Source organism: Spermophilus citellus (genome assembly GCF_964194105.1).
Source record: "Spermophilus citellus genome assembly, chromosome: 5".
NCBI classification, from domain to species: domain Eukaryota; kingdom Metazoa; phylum Chordata; class Mammalia; order Rodentia; family Sciuridae; genus Spermophilus; species Spermophilus citellus.
In genome coordinates this window covers 134,551,676-134,573,830 of record NC_138186.1, presented here as the reverse complement: position 1 = coordinate 134,573,830, position 22,155 = coordinate 134,551,676, and the positions used below count along the sequence as shown (strand labels likewise).

General features: G+C 34.8%; 1 protein-coding gene across 1 annotated transcript in view; it reads right to left on the bottom strand.

The window, feature by feature from the left end:
- The window catches only part of LOC308650421 (protein leg1b-like), a gene marked incomplete at both ends in the record, with an annotated part of 165,479 nt that overhangs the window by 39,065 nt on the left and 104,259 nt on the right, over positions 1-22,155 (bottom strand). The window contains 2 exons of the mRNA XM_081296438.1: positions 162-273; positions 1,786-1,869. Of these exons, the coding sequence (XP_081152564.1) occupies positions 162-273; positions 1,786-1,869 (196 nt within the window). The remainder of the gene's footprint in view (positions 1-161; positions 274-1,785; positions 1,870-22,155) is intronic.

Below are 22,155 nucleotides of genomic sequence, written 5' to 3'. Positions count from 1 at the left end.
CAAAAAATCCTAGACAAAAAAAGTTATACAACAGAATAAACTATTTTAATATGCTAAAAGTATAAATTATAAAACTTTAAGAAGAAACCTGGTAAAAGTCAATCCACTTTTTCATTATCTCAGAGAAAGATGAGTGGCAGCCAGAAACATCATAACAAAACCTCGTCTGATCCTTGGGTGGTGGCAAAAACCTGATTTGGTCTGATGATATCCCCAGAACGCCAGAATCAACCGCAGCAAGGAAAGGTATTACACTAAGAAAATAATTTAAATCTGTAAGAACAAAAGATTTATTATTACCATAAACAGTAATAAATGTTGAAGAGCATATTTTTAAGTAAGCCACAGGTCATTGAGGAGAAATTTACAAATCCAGAAAGGTGACAACATTTTAGCACATTGAAAAAAATATTGTACAGAATCCCTCTGGGAATCATGTAGATAACTTTGTTGTGCCTCAGTTAATAATCTATAATCATGAATATATATTGGTTAAAGTACTTGATTATAATATTTTAAAGAAAAGGGTCATTTTTAATGGATTGGGCAATATTGATTTTTAAAGCACTACATTAGAAAGGAAAAAAAACTATCACATTGCCCAGGGGAAGATACAAAACCTCTCTTTGAGGTAGTACTGTGAATGGTATTTTTTTCTAAAATATTTTAACATGATTATAGTTTTGATTAATGGATCTTTTCTATTTAACATATTTAAGTTTATCATGTAATCACTAGGTTTTTTATTTATTCTGTGTCTCTAAAGCAAATTTATTTATAAGTTCTGGCAATAAGTCATTAGATTAATAAATAATTAGATTGACAATTAAATAAGACTCTTTAAAATATCTCCCTACAGATAACCTATTCCAGAAGATTTAGATACCTTAATTTAATTAGATATTGGGTTTATACTGATTGTCCCTGCATTTGTGAATGCAGTCCTATGCTCCAATGTAACAGGATGATGACTCAAACTACTAGACTAATCCGAGACCAATGAAGCTCAAACTCTAGATCTGTGGGTAGAACTGTTGGTGAGTTTTTGAGAATAAAGACCCAGGGTAGCACGAGGAAAAAATGTAGGGTTATATATCATGAGTGTTACTCTGAGAAAGTAAAATTTAATGTGTTCTTGTTTCTAATAATTGGAAAATATTTCTAAAATGTTGTTCTGTAATTTATTTTCATGACTTAAACATGAAATTAAAGATATAGAAAATAATTTCTTGTTATTTAGCATTAAGTGTACAACTGAAGCCCTGGATTATTGAATGATAAAATGGAGTGTAGTAGGTATTATTCTCTGACATGTTTATGAATTCTAATACTTAACATATTTGATCTGAGCAGAATGAAAAGCAGTGTTTTCCTAATCTCACACTTCTTAGTCTTTCACTTTCCAAATATTCCCTGTCAATTTCAGGACATGCCATATAACTCTCAGCACTGGGCCCTTGGAGTTCTGTGAAAAGGTGAATATTTGATTATGAACATTGTGACTAGTAAAGTCTATAACATGACATAAAGGCTGCTAGGAATATGTCAAACTGATTCTGTTGTGTTTATTTATTAATTTATCTACGCTGCCAGTGATTGAACCCAGGACCTTGCTCAACCTAGTAAAGCACTCTACCACAAAGCTACACCCTCAACCCTAGATTCATTTTATTCGTTTTTAAAAGAAAGAGTATTGATTTTGTTTAGTCTCAGTTCCAAAGTTTTAGGTTGAATGTCTTCTTTGGGGAAATGGTAATATTTATTTTGTTCTCTAAGTGAACCTACCAGCCCACCAACTGTCCACAGAGACACACAGATGATCAGATTCATAGCCACAGTCTGTCCTTTGGCTTGGATCAGCTAATCTGCCTAGAGAGAAAATGTGCAAGAGTATTTATAATGCACAGAGTGAAACAGTTATTATCATCATTTAAGTAGATACATTTATTTGTAGATGCACATTTATTTCTGAATTACTTGTATTTGTATTTCCATCACTCTTCAGCTTTTATTACCCATATCTCAACCAACTGCTTTTCTTTTCAGTAACCACATTATAGTTTTTGACTTTTGAATTATAGGTCTTAGATTTTTGGCTTTTCTAAGTATTCACATTTTTACATCCTTCTCTACCTTCTGATCAAAATTATGGGAGTTATTTTACATGGAGTAAAGAGTTACTGAGGTTGCTGTGTGAAGTGAGACGGATCACCAATTGTGTTTCATGTGGTGACTGTATGTGACATAGACATTTGAAAATAATATTTATTTTCCTTAAAATGAAATTCTCATTTTTCCTTATTCTTTCTCTTCTTCTCTTTTCACCCCCTTCAACCACCTCTTTTTCTCTCTTTCAATAATTTATTTTTCGTCTGTGTTGGGCAATTGTCACCACTCTTTCTCATAAGCTTTTTCTATCAACAAGAAAAAAAATATATTTATTGACTCATGAGTATTTAAGACCAAAATGTGGGCTGGGGATGTGGCTCAAGCAGTAGCGCGCTCGCCTGGCATGCGTGCGGCCCGGGTTCGAACCTCAACACCACATACAAACAAAGATGTTATGTCCGCCGAAAAACTAAAAAATAAATATTAAAATTCTCTCTCTCTCTCTCTCTCTCTCTCTCTCTCTCTCTCTCTCTCTCTCTCTCCCCTCTGTCTCTCTCTCTCTCTAAAAAGAAAATATTACAAGACCAAAATGTATCTTCTGGGTATGCACTGGAAAGTAACTTATTTTCAAGGGAAAGCAGGCAGTTGCAGAAAAAGATCTTCATGAACAAGTAGCTTCTCATTTATATCTCAATATCCATAATCAGGCCATTATAATTAAGACTCAAGAAGTTTAAACTAGTTTGACATAATGTTCTATTTGCAATGTACATCCCTTATCTCTTCTATTCATCCTAGTATTTAAAAAACAAGGAACCACCTCACAGGTGTGCAGTAGATGCTTGTACTTTAGATATGACATTTTTTTGCAGCTGGTCACTATGCCTTGTATCATTGAAATTTCTAGTAGAAAAACAATGCTTAAGAGAAAGATTTCTGGAGAAGAGGGAATGGAAAAATGATAGTTATGAGGAGAAAAGGGGAAAGAAAAGGAATTAACTTTCAAAACATGTATGGCATACTCAGAGTCCTATTTTTCAAACTCTTCTTGTTTGTATGGACAGATGATGAGAATGAAAATAAGAATCTTTCTTACCTGAAGTATATTGCCAGCCATGCTGCAGAGGCAATCCCCATAAAAGATTTTGTTCATTTTCTGGAGCAAATTTTGCAAAATAAGTGGCTGTTTTGTTCAATAAGATTTTATACACCCCCATTTTCTCAGAAAATACCCAAGGATTAATAATGTACGTTCCATTCTCCACTGGGTAATCACTGAGTTGACCAGGACTCTCCTTCCACAGAGGAGGATACAGGTCAGAGAAGTCAGAAGCTCTTATTAAAGAAGCAGAAAGACCACCAACTAGTACACAGGCCCAGCAAGTAAGAAAAGCCATAGTGCCAAAACACGGGATTAAAGTTGTGTCAGGGTATTTATTAGAGCATGGAGGAGGAAGTCATGATAATTTCTTGCATCACACCTTACTATCATTTAGCTTCCCCCACCCTTTTGGATGAGATAGAGAAACATGTAGAGGAAATTGGTAGGTTAGTTAATCAGTTAAAATAATTCAGTTTTGCCACCTTTTCAGTATCACCACATTGTGCCTGAAACTAAGAGTAGGTTTCTTATAGTATCTAAGATGAAACTATTTTGTTATAAAACTTTCCAGAAGTTTTCTAGTCTACATCATGGTAACAAAATATATCACCCAATGGTGTCCAAATGCTTCCTTCTCATGTAGACTTTCACACATTTCACAAGAAATATTGAATAATTGAAACCAGAGATATTAGGATTTGTAATAATATATGAAGTTATACTAAAATATTATGTGTGATCCAGTAATAAGTTTCTGCTTCGAGAAAGAAATGAAAAGCCATTTTATGGGGGGGGGGGACTGCTAATTAACTACAAATCTCCTTTCTCCATTTTTTTTTCAGAAAAAAAAATCTTAAAATTTTAGCAAAGAACATGGTCTCCTAGAATTAGGACTAACTCTCCAGTGTCCCTTGTACAAACAACCATGTAACTAAGTGCTGGCCACTGGTACATAAACAGAAATGGATGGCATCCACGACTTCTGGGGCATGTTCATAAGTGGAAGGAATATGCCACTTTCCTTCCCTTCCTCTATATTGTGACTTGGGTTATGAATATAAACCTCAATCCTGATCCCTAAGCACATGACACAATTGCAGGAATTACAGAATACAAAGTTGGAGGTGCCTGAGACCAGGAGATTGTGGCACTATGAGGTTGACCTGAATTCCTACATCTGAATTTTACCTTAGAAATAATAATATTCTCATTTCAATGATTGTCATATAGGTTTCACTCACACATAGTCAAAAAGCAATACATTGGAAAAATCTCAATTATTAGCATAACTATATCCATATCCTTCATAGTATGTCAAGAGTACTGTTCACTCTTGGTATTATTCAATAGATATTAGATATTCCTTAAAATAATTTAACTCTTTATTTCTGTCATATTATTTTCCTACTAGCCACTCAATAATTAATTATTCAACTTTCAAATATATCCAGGTTTGGTAGTGCACACCTGTAATCCCAGTCATTCCAGAGGGTAAGGCAGGAGGATTCCAAGTTCGAGGCCAGCTTCAGCAATGTAGTGAGACCTTTAGTAAGTTGGCCCTGAGCAATTTAGCAAGACCCTGTCTCAAAATAAAGAATAAAATGTACTGGGGTTGTGGCTCAAGGGTTGAATACTTCTGGGTTCAAAATGTAGTACCCATCAATCAATCAATCAATAAAGTCATACCATGTTCTTTGGTAGACTGAACATTAGGAACACTTCAATCTGTAAGTTTATACAATCTGTAAGTTTATAAGAGGATTTTTACTTTTCTACATTTTGTTTCTAATAGATACATAAAAACATAACATTAGGAATTAATAATGAAATACCATGGGATTTTTCAATGTTTATACATTATGTGATGTTTAAATTAGGTTAAACTTATCCATCACCTTGACTACCATGTTTTCATGGTACAAACACTATCTTTTCTTTTAGCTTTTTGAAATATATTGGACATAATTGTTACCACAGTCACCCTAATATGCACCAATCTTTTCACTCTTTTCAACTATGACTATACCCATCAACCAACCTTTCCCCATTTTCTCCTCATCCTTATTCTTTCCCATCTTTGGTAGCCATCATCCTAACTCAACTCCTATGAGACAATTTTTAGATTCTACATATGTATATGATGATGTAGTACTTGTCTTTCTGTATGTGTCTGACTTATTTCATTTAGCATAATGTTCTATCAATGCTGCTACAAAAGAAAGGATTTCATTCCTTTATGGCTGAGTAGTATTTCACTGTGTATATATACCACATATTCTTTATCTGTTATTTGTTGATGGACACTTAGTTGATGATACCTAGCATTCTAGTTTTGGATACATAAAGTTATACTTATGTATAAATATATCTATGTGAGATATGTGTGTATATCTATATATTTGAGGCAGATGTTCTTTAATCTCTAGTAACTTTTCTAAGACAAAAATAAAATTTGTTCAGATATTTGATTAATTTTATTCATAACTACAACTTAATAGATCCCTTGCAACATCTCCAGACTTATTCTTTCACTTATTTAAAAATCTTCACCCAACACTTATTCAAGGTTGGTTTTCATTGCAAAGTTGGAGGGCTTAGATTACAGGAAAAAAATAGATACATATCCTCTTAAAATTTAAATGACACTCTCACTAGCTCCAGAATCCTCAGGGTTTTTTTTCCTCTTCTTCTTCCTTTGCTTCAGTACTTTGAAACACACAATTTTATTCTGTGGTGTTTTTTTGTTTGTTGCACAGTTGCTGGTGAAATATCTAAATCATCTATTATTGTATATGACCAGCTTTTGGTCTCCACAAAATTTTTATAATGTGTTATGACTTTTTCATGTTCTTAAATCCATTATTATATATCCAGATATAGGTATTTCTCTTTTTCTCATATCTTCCACTATATATAATTTTTATTGCTCTTTAAAAATCTTATAAAATATGTATTTTTTCAAAATATCTTTAAATGTTTCCATTGTTCCACTTTAAGTACATATTTCTTGGCTTAATTTTTGAATATTGTCTATTAATTTTATTCTTTGTTTTACGTCTAGAAGATTTAAATTTTCTGGTTTCCAATGAGATATATATATATATATATATATATATATATATATACACACACACACACACACACACACACACACACACATATATATATATCTATCTTATGACAGTCTTTTTGAAGCCAGAATTAGACAGGCAGATAGGAAAAGGTGGGATCCAGCGAATTGAGGGATTGAAATGTTAATTCCTTCAGAGCCCTTCTTCCAACCTTAACAAGATAACCTGCCCCTCTCCAACCTGTTGCTGAGGTAAACTGTCCCAGAGATGGTCCCTCCCTACAGGGAATTAATTGTGAATTTTGTCCCCTTCCTGCCTTTATCTCTTCACCTTGGCCCCTCCAGCCGGTTTGCATCTCACCTTTTGGCCATCCTACCAAGCAACTCCTGGGCCTAATCACTTACACAAGAAGGAGAGAGTTAAGGGAAAGAGACCAGAGAACAATAGAAGCCTAGGACATATAAAAAGGCAGAAGGCTCTTACTGCTTGGGGTATCAGGTCACCAGCTATGGCCCCCATCTCCCTCCTGGGGAAAGTCTGTGTTACTTCTTTTTAAACAAACCCTGCTTTATATGCTTGCCTCCTCGCGCTTCTCTAATGTTATACTTCAACATCTGAGGGAGCAGAGCTCATTATTGATAACCAGCAGTCTCACTTTCCATTCTTTAACACATTTATTGGGTTTTGATTTCGGTCATTGTGATTCTTAAATCCAACATTCTTTGTGGATCCTTTTTGTGTTTTCTTGTATCATACTAGTAATATTTCATCATGTTTAGAATACTATAAGACTAATTTTAAATTATTTTATCATGTATTTTAACATTTCTGCTTCTAATAAAACCTATGATCCAATATGACTTTTTTAAATAGCAATGTTCCTTGTGTTTTGTTCTTACAAAACTTACATTCCCCGCAAAGTTTGACTTTTTTGTTAATATGAGGTTGCATCAACCCAATGAGAGGTCTATAGAAAACAGATAAGCCCTAAGAAGAGCCCAAAGCAACAGGAAACTCAGGTCAATTGCCTCTTACTCAAACAAATCTTCCACGGGAATTTCATCTTGGTTATCCAAAAAAAAAAAAAAAAAAAAAAAAGCAGAATCTGTAAGAGGTTCTCCTTGGATTGTATTTCATCCACATTGATGGTTCCTGAAGTTTTCTTGCCCTCACCTGTTTTCTTCAGCAACTCCATTCTGTAGTAACAGCAAGAATTGAGGTAGGTTCTTAGGCTCACTGTCTGGCTGATCCCTGCTTTAGGTGAAAACCATTGTTAAATCATTATTGCAAAGATTTCTGCAGAGTCCTATTTTTTATATGGCATTTTTCCTATAGGTTAATCTCAGAGGAAACTGTCGGAAACTAGCCTTATTCAGTATTTTGAAAGAAAGATGGAATAAAACTAAAATCAAATTCAAACTTTTCCCTAATTTTGCTATATGCTACTACATATCATATCCTTTGCTCTATTTTCTCTTGAATAAATTATAATAATTTGAGTTTTTGGATTCAAGGATATGAACATTTTTAAATATTTACCCATATATTGCTAAATTTCTATCAAAAAATATTAAAATTTCAAGCATGGCTATTCATCAGAATGTCTACTTTCCTACATTTGAAGCAACAAAGGACTTACAACTTTTTTACCCTTCACTTAATAAGAAAAAATACAAATCTCATAGTTTTAATCTTAATTTTATTGGTGTATGTCTTAATAAACAGTTTTTTGTAAATCTATCAACCTTTCATATTTCTTTGTTTTTGTATTTTTCAACCAATCTTTTGTCTAGCTTTTCTATGGGCATATTTAGCTTTGTCTTAGTGAATTGTATAAATTAGAATGTAGTAATGTTGCTTAATAATGTTTACATTTCTTTACTTCTTCAGATTGGTCTCAACAGAATACCTATGGTAACATTGAGAAAGTCTAATGATTTAAAATGTTACTTATATCCAATACACATGTTAGAGACCAATTTTTAAATTTCCATTTCCAGGTATTTGTTCATGTTCTGTAAATAGCACATAAATGCATACATTTTAACAGTGTTCTATTCAGCCCTGATTTACATAATATACATGAATTAACCTATTGGAAATATATTTTTTTTTTAATTTTAGAGTTGAGAATGAATTTTTTTCTCTTGCTTAAATTTAATGTAAATTTACCTTACATTATTATGTTCTATCACTTTTTTATATGTCATATTATAGGGGAGAAAAACTAACATTCTTTACTCACCTATGGCAAGACTCACAGCTAATACCCCTGAAACAAAAGACAGATGATAAGAGAAGAGCATAATAGACTTTTTTATACACATTTTATGTGACACAGGAGATTTCAGAAAGGAAGAGACCCAGAGAAAATTGTACTTTTATGATTTGGTTCAATAAAGAATGGACATTTATAGAAATGTAATGGACAAAAAGATGCACAACCTAATAGTAATGAACTGGGGAGGAACTCAGCAAGGCCGGTTTGTTCAGATCTTTCTTGTCCTCTCTCTGGAGCACTGTCTGCTTCTAGGTATAGGGTAGAGCCCCTGTAGATTGAGAATCTTATGACCTACTTTCAAGTGAGGTGGGTCAGAAAACCCCTCTATGTCCAGCTCTCAAAGGGAAAAATGGGGAAAGTCAGAGTGAACTTTTTTATTTATTTATTTTTTAGTTGTAGATGGACACAATATCTTTAATTATTCATTTTTATGTGGTGCTGAGGATCAAACCCAGGCCTCACACATGTTAGGCAGGTGCTCTACCACTGAGCTACGGTCCCAGCCCCGAGAGAGAGTGGACTTTTGCTTCTGCATTTTTTATCAATTCCCAAGGTGCCACATTGAGGATGTTGTGCTGTGAGCCCTGACATAATTGTCCCAACAGCACTCCATTGTATTCTACCTTTACTTATCTTTGTTTTGCAGGAAATGATTCCATGTTCTGTTGGACAACTCAGGTTTTCACCATCTTCTCTGTCTGAAATATCCATTGCATAGAGGCTTTATTTTATAAAGAACAATATGTCTTTCTTTTACCACTGCCTCAAGGATGAGATGATGTGTGATATGTCTTCACACCAGGATTATTTAAATGCCATGATAAGCCTTTTGGATCTTTCACGGATCACACCAAGACTGCTGTCTTTGTTTTTTGTGTGTTCAGTTATCCTCTGATTATCAGTAGATCTTATCTGCTCTACTGCCTTTGTTACTTTTAATAATTTTTGGCAATTGTACTCCAAGCTGACTCCACACTTGAAAACATTCCACATTTGTTTTAAAATCACTTTCCTAACAAAACCCCTAAAGCACAAGAAGTAAAATCAAGAATCAATAAGCGGGATAAAATCAAGCTAAAAAGCTTCTTCACAGCAAAGGAAACAATCAATAATGTGAAGAAAGAGTCTACAGAACGAGAGAAGATCTTTACTACATGCACCACAGATACAGCATTAATCTCCAAGATATATAAAGAACTCAAAAATATTAACATCAAAACCCAAAAAAACCCAATCAATAAGTTGGCTAAGGAACTCAACAGACTTCACAGAAGAAGAAATAGAATAAATCAACAAATATATGGAAACATATTCAAATTTCTAGCAATTAGAGAAATGCAAATCAAAATGACATTAAGATTTCATCTCACTCCAGTCAGAATGACAATTATCAAGAACTCAAGCAACAATAAATGTTGGCAAAGATTTGGGGGGAAATGTACAAAGTACACTGCTGATTATATGCAGTACATTGCTGGTGGTACTGCAAATTCATACAACCACTATGAAAAGCAGTATGAAGATTCCTCAGAAAACTTGGAATGGTCCTACCATTTGACCCAGTTACCCACTCCTCCATTTATACCCAAAGGACTTAAAATTAGCATACTACAATGGCACAGCCTCATCAATGTGTATAGCAGCTCAATTCACAGTAGCCAAATTATGGAACCAACCTTGATGTCCTTCAATAGATGAATAGATGAAGAAAATGTGAGATATATATACACACACACAAATACATATATATATATATATATATATATATATATATATATATATACACACACACACACACACACACACACACACACACACAATGGAATATTACTCAGCCTTAAAGAAGAATGAAATGATGGCATTTGCAGATAAATGGATGGATTTGGAGAATATCATGCTAAGCTAAATAAACCAATCCCCCCAGTAAAACAAAGGCCAATGTTTTCTCTGATATGATGCTAATTCACAATGAGTTGTTGGGTGGCTAGGAAAACATAGAGGTACTTTGGATTGGGCAGAAGGGAGTGAAGTGGGGGAGGAAGGAGAGGGGTATGGGAGTAGGAAGGACAGTAGAATGAATCAGACATTATTACTCTATGTACATATATGATTACACAATTTTACATCATGTACAACCAGAAGAATGAGAAGTTATACACCATTTATATATTATAGGTGAAAATGCATTCTACTGGCATGTATAATTAATTAGAAAAAATAAAAGTAGATGAGAGAAACTCAATAATAAAAGGATAACTCTTTTTCCAAAAAGGCAAGGTATCCATAGATGTTTCTCAAAATTAGTTATGTATGTGCCACTCAATGAATAAAAAGAAAATCATTAGCCATTAGGGAAATTCAAATTAAAATCTCAGGAGATAATACTCCACACACTCTGAGATGATTATTATAAAAAAGGTAATGGCAAGTGTTGGAGAAATCAGAATCCACAACTAATGGTGGATATTCAAATTGATATATAATTATGTCAGTTCCTCAAAAAGTTAGATACAAGAGTTGGGGAAGTAGCTTAGTGATGAAAAAAATCTATATTTTTATGTTTAATCATTTTGTGTTGATTTTATCTTTTCCTTAAAGCACCCCACCTACTCAGCTTCAATGGAGGTTGGCTTTACAGAAATCATCTGCAAGAAGATCTATATTTATTTGTGATTCAGTGGATTCTTTACAATGTTTGCTTTATTTTCCTATTACATTACTGCTCAAAATCAGAGGTCACGTTATGGATCATGAACAATACTGATAACTGAAAGTGGTAAAATATGGTAGCGATCTGGACAAGTATAGAAATTCACTTTTGATCTTCAGAGTGATTGTGTTCAACTTTATCTATCAGTGAAATAGTGTGCCATTTGTTCTGAATTAATCAAGATCTCAAAATATTCTCAAATTGCTATATTTGCATATTGTACTTACTTCAGCTGAATCCTCCCAAAATTGGAATTATGTGCATGAAGCTTATAAGACTACATGTGCTGATCGCACACTACATGATCAGCTCTAGTGTTGGAGAGTTGTTGCTAACTTAACAATGCAAAATCCCTGGGAGTCTCAGTGTAATGGGAGTACACACCACTCAGCACCTCTTTTCCTTGAACTTCATCATGCAGCTCATGAAAATGATTGTACAGTAGAACTGCAGTGTTCCTTCCATAGTAAGATATGCAGGTGATGTTTGGCTGTCAGAAAGAGACAGGAAGAATATCTGGACCATTATCTCATATAAAGCAAAAACCCTGATGCTGCAGGAGAGCAGAAGTTTTATTTCTTTTCCCAAGAAAAGTTTGGTTGCTGCTGGGGGACTAAAACAAAAAGCAAAAACCTTTGGCCATTGTGAGAGGGGCACAATCTCCTCACATCCAAGACCCTACACTGCTAGTAAAAAGACTACTGCTGCTGGTGAGAGGTGGTCAACCCAGCCCTATGCAAGACCACAAAGAACAAATTTCCTCTGCCAAGACAGGAAGAGATAAGAATAGTGAACATTCTCCCCTCTTCAGCCCCAGGCACAGAGAAATTTGAATAAATGAAATTTGCACAGAACAGAGAATTGTGTCCATCACCCACCAGGAGCTGCAGACCTACTGTGCAAAGAACAGCTTATTAGGGACTGAGGAATAGAGTAAGGCTTACTGTAATTTGGTCACTACTAAATTCTACAAAAGCATGCCAGCACACTAAGCACAGGAAGGAGCAGTTCACAGCTAGATGGATTTGCATTCTTTGGTGCACCGATGATAACTATAGAAACATCAAAACCAAACTTTGTTAAATAAAGTTAATTCAAATTCACACATTAATAGCCCAAAGACAAAGATGCATACTAACAAGGGGATATAAAACTGATGTCAGTTGTTAACTACACTTTATACATAATTCTGACATTTACTCAAATTCTATTAGGCACACTCAAAAATCAATAAGAATTGTTATCAGTCGTAAAGAGATAAAGTAATAAAGACAGATACAGAGATGGTATAGGCATTAGAACTATCAGTCAAAATACTATAAATATCTTTGATAAGTTGTTAAAGCATCTAGATGACTAGGTTTAAAATATGTATGAAAAGATAGAAGATTTTATCAGTGAGAAGAAAATTATTTTAAAAGAATAAGTGAAAATGATGGAAATAAAAAAGCACACTATTAGAGATGAAAAATTCCTTCTGTGAAACTAACAGCATAAGTCATTTAATTTGAAATGTCTTGCCTCTTGTGTTTTGTTCTGTAAACACACAATCCCCTCAAAGTTTGACTTCTCTTAATGTGAGATTATGTCAACTCAATGATAGATCAGTGGAAAACAGATAAGCCCTGAGAAGAGCCCCAAGTAAGTGTAAATCCCAGTCAAAAAAATCTTCCATGGGAATTTCATGTCGGTTACCCCAAACAAGCAGAACATATTTTAGCTAAAATAACAAAAATAGTACAAAGGAAGAAGGTTAAAATCTGCAAGAATGAAATATCAAATCATGTATAAAAGTGAAACCACCAAAATAATAACAGATTTCTCAGTAGACACTCTGAAGTTCAGGAAGGTATAAAATGATATATTTTAAGGCTAGGAAAAAAAATAGCTACTAATAGAAATTACTATATCCAGACAAGCTTTCCTTTGGCTTCAAAGAAGAAATAAAGACCTACCAAGATGAGTATAAACTAAAGGAATTCATGACTATTAAGCCAGCATTGCTGAATATATTTGAAGCAATCCCACACTCAGAAGAGGAAGAGAAACACAACCATGAAAACATGAGAAAGAACAAACCTCACTAGAAGAGTAAATATGCAAGTGAGAATTAGGAAAGACTCAAACATTAGAAATAAAACAAAAAGACGGAAATCAGTATGTACTTTCTATGCTAACTCTGCATGAAAATGGTCTTAGTTCTGTAATTAATAACCCAGGCTAGCAAAAGGAATCAAAAACCAAGATCCTATTGTTTGTTGCCTGCAAGAAACACTTATCCAGTAAAAACATGGGAAGATTAAAACGATGAAAAATGCCATTCCATGCAAATGGAACCCCAAAGCAAGCAGGATTAGTTCCACTCATATCTGACAAAGCAGACTTCAAAACAAAACAAAGTTAGAAGAGATAAGTTTACTACATACTGATTTAAAAAAAAAACACACACACACTTAGTGAAAGACCTCTACAATGAAAACTACAGGACACTAAAAAAAAAAAAAAATGAAGAAGACCTTAGAAGATGGAAAGATTTCCTTTGTTCTTGGATAGGCAGAATTAATATTGTCAAAATGACCATGCTACCAAAAGCACGATTTAATGCAATTCAATCAAAATCCCAATGACATTCCTCATAGAAATAGAAAAAGCAGTCATGAAATTCATCTGGAAAAATAAAACACTCAGAATAGCTAAAACAATCCTTAGCGAAGAATGAAGCAAGTGGCATTACTATGCCAGACTTTAAACTGCACTACAGAGCAATAGTAACAAAAACAGCATGGAATTGGCAGCAAAATAGCTTTGTAGACCAATGGTACAGAATAGAGAACACAGAGACAAACCCAATAAATACAGTTATCTTATAGGTACCAAAAACATATATTGGAGAAAACAAAGGCTCTTCAACAAATAGTGCTAGGAAAACTGGAAAACCATATGCAACAAAATGAAATTAAGCCCCTATCCCTTACCATGCACAAAACACAACTCACAGTGGATCAAGAACCTAGGAATTAAACCAGAGACCCAGCACCAGCACCAGCACCTAATAGAAGAAAAAGTAGGCCCAAATCTTCATCATGTTGGATTAGGCTCTGACTTCCTTAATAAGACTCCTATATTGCAAGAATTAAAATAAAAAATCAATAAATGGAATGTACTCAAACTAAAAAGTTTCTTCTCAGCAAACGACAGAATCTGTGAGGTGAATTGAGAGCCTGCAGAAGGGGAGCACATTTTTACCTCAAGCACATCAGATAAAGTTCTAATTTCTAGGATATATAAAGAACTCAAAAATCTTAACACCAAAAAAACAAATAACCCAAACAATCAATGGGCCTGGGAACTTAACAGGCACTTCTCAGAAGATGATATATAATTAATCAACAAATATATGAAAAAATGTTCAATATCTCTAGCATTTAGAGAAATGCAAATCAAAACTACTCTAAGATTTCATCTCACTCCTGTCAGAATGGAAGCTATTATGAATACAAACAACAATAAATATTGTTGAGGATGTGGAGAAAAAGGTACAATCATACATTTCTGGTGGGACTGCAAATTGGTGCAGCCAATATGGAAAATAGTATGGAGATTTCTTGGAAAACTGGGAATGGAACCACCATTTGACTGAGCTATCCCTCTCCTCAGTCTATACCCAAAGGACTTATAAATTATTCTATAACTTTGTTACTGTTAATTTTGCAGTGAAATCAAAAGTACACAGAAAGCCTTACAGTATGCCAACTCTAATCCCTTCAAGTATATACCAAGGAGTGGTATAGCTAGATCATATAGTAACCCCATTTTAGGTTTTTTGAAGAACTTCCATACTGATTTCCTTAATGACTGTGCTAATTTTCATTCCCACAAACCATGAGTAAAGGTTTGTTTTTCCCTAAAGCTTCACCAGCAATTATTATTTTTTGTATTTTTAATGATAACCATTCTGACTAGAATAAGATGAACTCTCAATGTAGTTTTGTGTTTCATTTCCTTAATTGCTAATAATGTTGAACACATTTTCATATAATTGTTAGCTATTTCTACTTATTTTGACTCATGTTAAATTCATTTACCTATTTATTGGATTATTCAGTTTTGAGATGTTAAAAGTTTTGAATTCTTTATGTATTTGGAATATTAACTCTCTGTCAGAAGGGTAGGTGACAAATATTTTCTCCCATTCTGTAGAATGTCTCTTCATTCTGTTAATTGTTTCCTTTGCTGTGCATAAGCTTTTTAATTTGATGAATTCCCATTTCTAAATTCTTGCAAAGCCCTGACCCTGGGTATAGCAAAATCATAATCCTTCTATGATAGGCATAGCAACTGAACATTTCTTAAATAAAATTTATTCAATATAAAAAATTGTATTAATCATAAACTGAACACCAAATGCTGAAAATAATGGCTTGTGTGATGTCTGTTTACATTATGTATACATTAAAACTAATGTTTAATTTTAGTTTTCTGAGTTATATCATTATTATTATTATTTAACTCAAAATCCTCCTAATCCTTTTGGCCTATAATGGAGTTGTAACAATGGAAATGACCACTAGATGTTGCTAGTTATCTAGTTTATAAATCTAAGCAATTGCATTCTTTAAAAGCTTACTTCTACCTTCACCAATTTTTTTCAAACACAATATCTAATCCCATGTTTTGAGTATACTTGAATCATATAAAGAGCTACAATTTATAACACCCAAGTTTTTAGAAAAACTTGCTTCCAATTCTTTACTCAACCTCTTTTTTTTGGGGGGGGGGGGTACCAGGGCTTGAACTCAAGGTCACTGGACCACTGAACCACATCCTCAGCCCTGTTTTTTATTTTATTTACGCACAGGGTCTCACAGACTCCAGAGCCCCTGTGATTACAGGCATGTGCCATCACACCCAGCCTTCAACCTCTTTTCTTTACATTCTAACATGTAACCATCTAAATGTATATTTATTTATTATAAAAAAACTATATTATGAGAAAATGATACTCATAATATAGTTTTTTTAAATATATGATCCACACCATGTTAACTTTGCTTTCTTTGCTCTATGACTACATATGATTTAATTAAAACTTTATTCAACTGGGCACATTTATTCCAGAACAAGGAGAAATGAATGTTTTGCAAACATTCAATTGCTGCAGATACTTTCTTTGCTATATAACCTAAGAATCGGGGAATGCTGGAGGCAGATAGGTATGATTAGGGCATGGGAATTTTGCTTATGTACAAAATCAGCAGAACAGGTTAGGCAAACTTCTGGTAAAGCAGTTTCAATTATTGCTTCCATCAATCAGACAAGTTTTCTATTTTTCACTTTTTTTTCTCTTGAAATGTGGTGGAAGATGCAAAATACTAAGAACCAGGAAAACGAGATAGAAAGGGTTATCACCTCCACGTAAATTGGAGGGCATCTATAGAGGTCTGCTGCTGTTATTATTTAGATGTAGTGTCCCCTGAAAGCTCATGTGTGAGACAATGCAAGAATGTTTGGAGAAGAAATAATTGGGTTTTAGCCTTAGCCTAATCAGAGAATTGATCTCCAGTGGGATTAACTGAAGTGAGGGTGTGGCTGGAGGAGATGGGAATTGGGGCGTGGCTTTGAGGTACATATTTGTATCTGGTAAGTGGAGTTTCTTTCTCTACTTCCTGATCATGGTGATGTTAGCTGCTTCCTTCTGCCACACTCTCCAGCCATGGTGTCCTGCCTCACCGCGAGCCCAGAGGGATGAAGCTCCTCTGTTGACCTCTGAAACTGTGAGCTCTCAAATATTAACTATTCCTTCTCTACAACTGTGCTGGTTGCATCCTTAAGTCACAGCAGCTAAAAAGCTGAATAAAATAGCTGCCTAAGATCCCTGTGTAGAGGCAAGCCAACTGTGGGAAGGCCTTAGGTGTTCCTATTAACAGGTGTGACTGAAACACTAGACAAAATTGAGAGGAAGTCACACTTTTATCTTTGAGAATACATTGCAATGATTTATATCTATGATTCAGCCTCTGGGCTTTCATTTGTCTATATCATACAAGGTAAAATGTGTCAAAGGCTTTTACTTGGAAAATTAGTTGATTTATGGAAAAACACACATAAATTACCAAAGCCACTGATAAAGAGGTTTTTTATCTCCAGAAATAGGGATGCATGGTGACTGGTTTTCTGGAACAAATATTTATCAAAATTATAGGAATAAGGATTGTAGTCCTCAAATATAACCCAGCTTCTTACAAAGTATGCTGCATAATATTCAAAGGTAAGAAAAGTAGAAATAACTGCAAACAAATTTGGCATTTTTCTGAATCTCACTTCCTACAGTTTTCAAAAAAGATGATTTCATGATTATCTGTCCTTCAAACTAAGCATATAAATTTCACTCAATAAAATATATTTTATATATTTTTGAAGATGGTAGTGACTTTAACCTTTGTTCCAAGGGAATGTGAAACCAAGAACTTAGGTTTTTAAATTTACAAGATTCTCACATCAAATGTTTAGTTTTATTTACTTTTTCCAATGTTATGATACTTACTAATAACTGAATCTCAGATAATACCACTGCTGAGAGCCACGAGTAATAATATTCCTTGCACATATAAAGTTACAGAGCAAAAACAGTGAGATAACACTTCTGCTAGAATCAGGCAATCTTTTAGTAAAGCTGTTCTGCCTAAATCAGGGAGAACATGAAGCATCGTTGAGAAAGAACTACTATTACCTCTTTAAAAAGTTTTATGGTAATATTCTGCCCAAAAGCTAGATTCTCTTGTCCTAGAGATAATAACTAGAAACTAAATATTAACATCAGTATTAATGATTAGTGTTCCGACTGTACAACCTCTTGCCCCATCCCAGTAGTTTTAGTCAGCTTTCATTGTTGTGAACAAAAGATCTGACAAAACAACACTGAGGAGAAAAAGGGCTCATGGTTTTACAGGTTTCAGTCCATAGATGGCTGACTCCATTGCTCTGGGCCCTGAGCTGAGGCAGAACATCATGCAGAAGAACTTGTCAGAAGAAAGCACCCAAGACATGGTAAACAGGAAACGGAGAGGGCTGTGCTCACCAAGGACAAAAAACACAAAGTCACACCCTCAGTGACCTACTTCCTCCAGCCACACCCTACCTGCCTACAGTTACCACCTAGTTAATCCATATCAGTGAATTAACCCAAGGATTAAGTTAAAGATCTCATAATAAATAGTCATTTCATATCTGAGCATTCTCATGTCACGCATGAGCTTTTGGAGGACACCATATATCTGACCAGTAACAGTAGCTAACTAGGCTTACACCAGGAGCTTTCCTTTACAATGTCTTGTGTGCAATCATCATACCAGGGTTCCCCTCTCACCCAGATAACCAGTGGAAGTCCTATTCATTCTTTAAGTCTGAGGATTATGTGTCTTCTTTCTGGAAGATTCCCTGTATTAATTTAACCCATCTCTCACCCTGTACAAAACTCAGCTTACAGTGGATCAAGGATCTAGATATTAGGCCAGAAATGCTGCACAAACTAGAAAAAAATGTAGGCCCAACTTTCCAACATGTCGGCACAGGATCTGAATTCCTTAATAAGACCCCTAAAGTGCCAGAAGTAAAATCAAGAATCAATAAATGGGGTGGCATCAAACTGAAAAGCTTCTTCACAGCAAAGGAAACAATCAAGAACATGAAGAGAGAGCCTACAGAATGGGAGAAAATTGTGCCACCCAAACCTCAGATATAGCATTAATTTTCAAGACATATAAAGAACTCAAAAAATGTAACACCAAAAGAAAACCAAATAATCCAATCAATAAATGGACAAAGAAACTGAACAGACACCTCACAGAAAAAGAAATATAAATGGTCAACAAATATATGAAAAAGTGTTCAACATCTAGCAATTAAAGAAATGGAAATTAAAACCACAGATTCCATCTCACTTAGTTAGAATAGCAATTATCAACAAAACAAGTAACTATAAATATTGGCAAGGATGTGGCGGGAGGGAGTTACACTTATACTGCTGGTTGGACTGCAAATTGGTGCAACCGCTTTGGAAAACAGTATGGAGATTCTACAAGGACTAGGAATGGAACAATCATTTAACCCAGTTATCACACTCCTCGATAATATCCAAAGAAGTAAAAATTGGCATACTACAGTGATGCAGCCACATCAATGTTTACAGCAACTCAATTCACAATCACTAAGCTATGGAACCAAACTAGGTGCCCTTCAACAGATGAATGGATAAAGAAAATGTGGTATGTATACACAATAGAGTATTACTCATCCATAAAGAAGAATGACTATGACATTTGCCTATAAATGGATGGATTTGGAGACTATCATGCTAAGTGAAGTAAACCAGTCCCAGAAAACCAAAGGTTGAATGCTTTCTATGATAGGTAGAATCTAACTCATAGTAAGGGGAGAGGTGTGTGTGGAAGAATAGAAATGCAGTACTTTGGACAATGAGGAATGGAGGGATGGGAGGGGGGATAAGTAAAAGAAAGACAGTGGAATGAATCTGACATAGTTTCCCATGTACAAATATGAAAACAACAGAGTAAATCCCACCATCATGTATATCCATAAGAATGGGACTCCAACTAGAGCAAGGTATGTTTCATGATTGTATAATTATATAAAAAATGAATTCTACTGTCATATATAATTAAAAAGAACCAATAAATTTTTTTTATAATTCATCATATATTTAAAATAAAGTGAAACATACCCTTGTCCTGTCACCCCCACTTGACAATACCTTGTTTTTCTTTCTTTCCTCCCTACATTCCTTCTTTTTCTTCTTCTTTTTTGGCAAGAATATTTAAGAACAGGAAAATGATGCTACTGAACATCTCAATGTGTTTAAAATTTCCACTTGGTGTGTTTAAATTTTTCACTTTGCTATTTTAAAAGTCAAGACTAAAAAATAAAGTTCTCATTCACTGCTAATTTTAAAAAGCTGAGCTAATCACTTTCTCTTCCTCTATACTTCTCTAGCTCTGTAGAGTTCACACATTTTCCTGATTGTTTCTTCTTACAGTGAATGGAATTATATTATCATAGCTCTCAGTATCTGCAGTCTCTAGCCAGCTAGCAATACTTCCATTAAACAACTGCCAATTTCGCATTTCCCAATATTGACTAAACAACAGCATATAACTGACAACAGTTCTTGCTATCTGTTTGGGATTTGACTTTGGTAGAATATTTACTCCCTGCCTCTCTATTCCCTTCTCTTACAAGAAAACTTGGTAAGTATTCATTCTTTTAAAATAAAATAGGTTTAAATTTTTTAAAAATGGAATGAAAATTAAAGACAGTCCCCATACACCTCCTGATCCCACACATGCACAGCCTATCCCACTATCAAGGCCCCACTAATGTGGGACATTTATTATAATCAATGATTTTACTATTGATACATCAGTCCATAGTTTACATCAAGGTCCACTCTTAGTAACAAGCATTCTACGGATTTTGAAAAATGCATAATGGCATGCATTTGCCATTAGTTCATTACTTTAAATTCTACTGTGCTACATCTATTCATCCCTTGCTACTCCAAACCTCTTGTGTTTTACATTTAAGTCATTCTTTTAGTTATTTTTTATTAATATCTGATCTAGATTCACTTTTGTTCTATGTAAGTGTCTAGTTGTTTCAGTATCATTTGCTGAAAAGTCCATCTTTATTCACAGTTTTTCTTTGGTTCCTTTGCCATAGACTAGCTACTATGTGGTTGTATTTCTACAATCTCTATTTCATTCCACTGACCTATTTGACTCTTATTTTTCCAGTACCTTGTTTTCCTGGTTATTGTAGCTTTACAGTGAGACTTTTTTTCTACTTCATTTTGTGCATCTGTTGGATATATTTCTCTTCCACATTTATATGGGTGCCTCCTTAGGGAACTGCCTTCTCTTGATGACATTAAGATATTAATGGGATATTAATTTATTGAGTAGTGTTGACCTTAATTCCAACTCAACTTTGTAGTACAGTTTCCCTGTTGCTTCTTTGTCCCTGATTAGTATGTTTCAGGGTAAAGCATACTGTGTCATAACCTGAGGTTCCTGCTTTCTCCATATGTCTCACAAGAGTGGGATCCCTCTGGTACTTCAGGCCATTGTCTTATACAAGGCAAGGTGTATAGAGTATACCTTCTGTGGTAATGCTTCTGTTTTTGTCAGCAATGTGTGGTCTGAAAGGTATGGAAACAACAAACGCCAAGACCCTTTGAAAGTGCCATTTCCATGATATCTGTCTTATTTCTGCTGCTAATGCTATAGTAATGCTATAGCAGTAGATGCCCAGGATCAGTTATTCAGTGTGGGAGACCAATCTTGCACATGACTGAGTCAGACTCCCTGGCTGGGTGCTGAGGAAATGTGGCAGAGCTTTCCCCACCCTTCTTGGGTTCGAGGGACGGTGTCTCGTGCATGGGTGTGTCTTCCTACAGCCCCATGGGTGGACCTATGCTCACCTGTTCCTTTGTAATATAACCCCTTACCCTGTTTAGGATAGAATCTTCCATGGAAGTGCCTTGTGTGTGTCCCCTTCTCTTACTGTGCCCTTGGGTGTGGCCTACCCAGATGTCAGTCAATATGCTGACAGTGGACATCATGAAGATAGACTCAGCCCCCTGAATCCTAACCCTTTGCCTCATTTGAATAGCTTCTCCTCAATAAAAGGGGTCAGCGCGGGCTCTTCTCTCTCTCTCTCTCTCTCTCTCTCTCTCTCTCTCTCTCTCTCTTCCTACGGACCCTAGGTCAAAGGAGCTGTCACAGCGACCCCAAAGAAAAAGATATTTGTGTCTTTTGTGTGGTTATTTTGTGCAACCCAGTCAGCCCAGTTTTCCTGGAGTAACCCC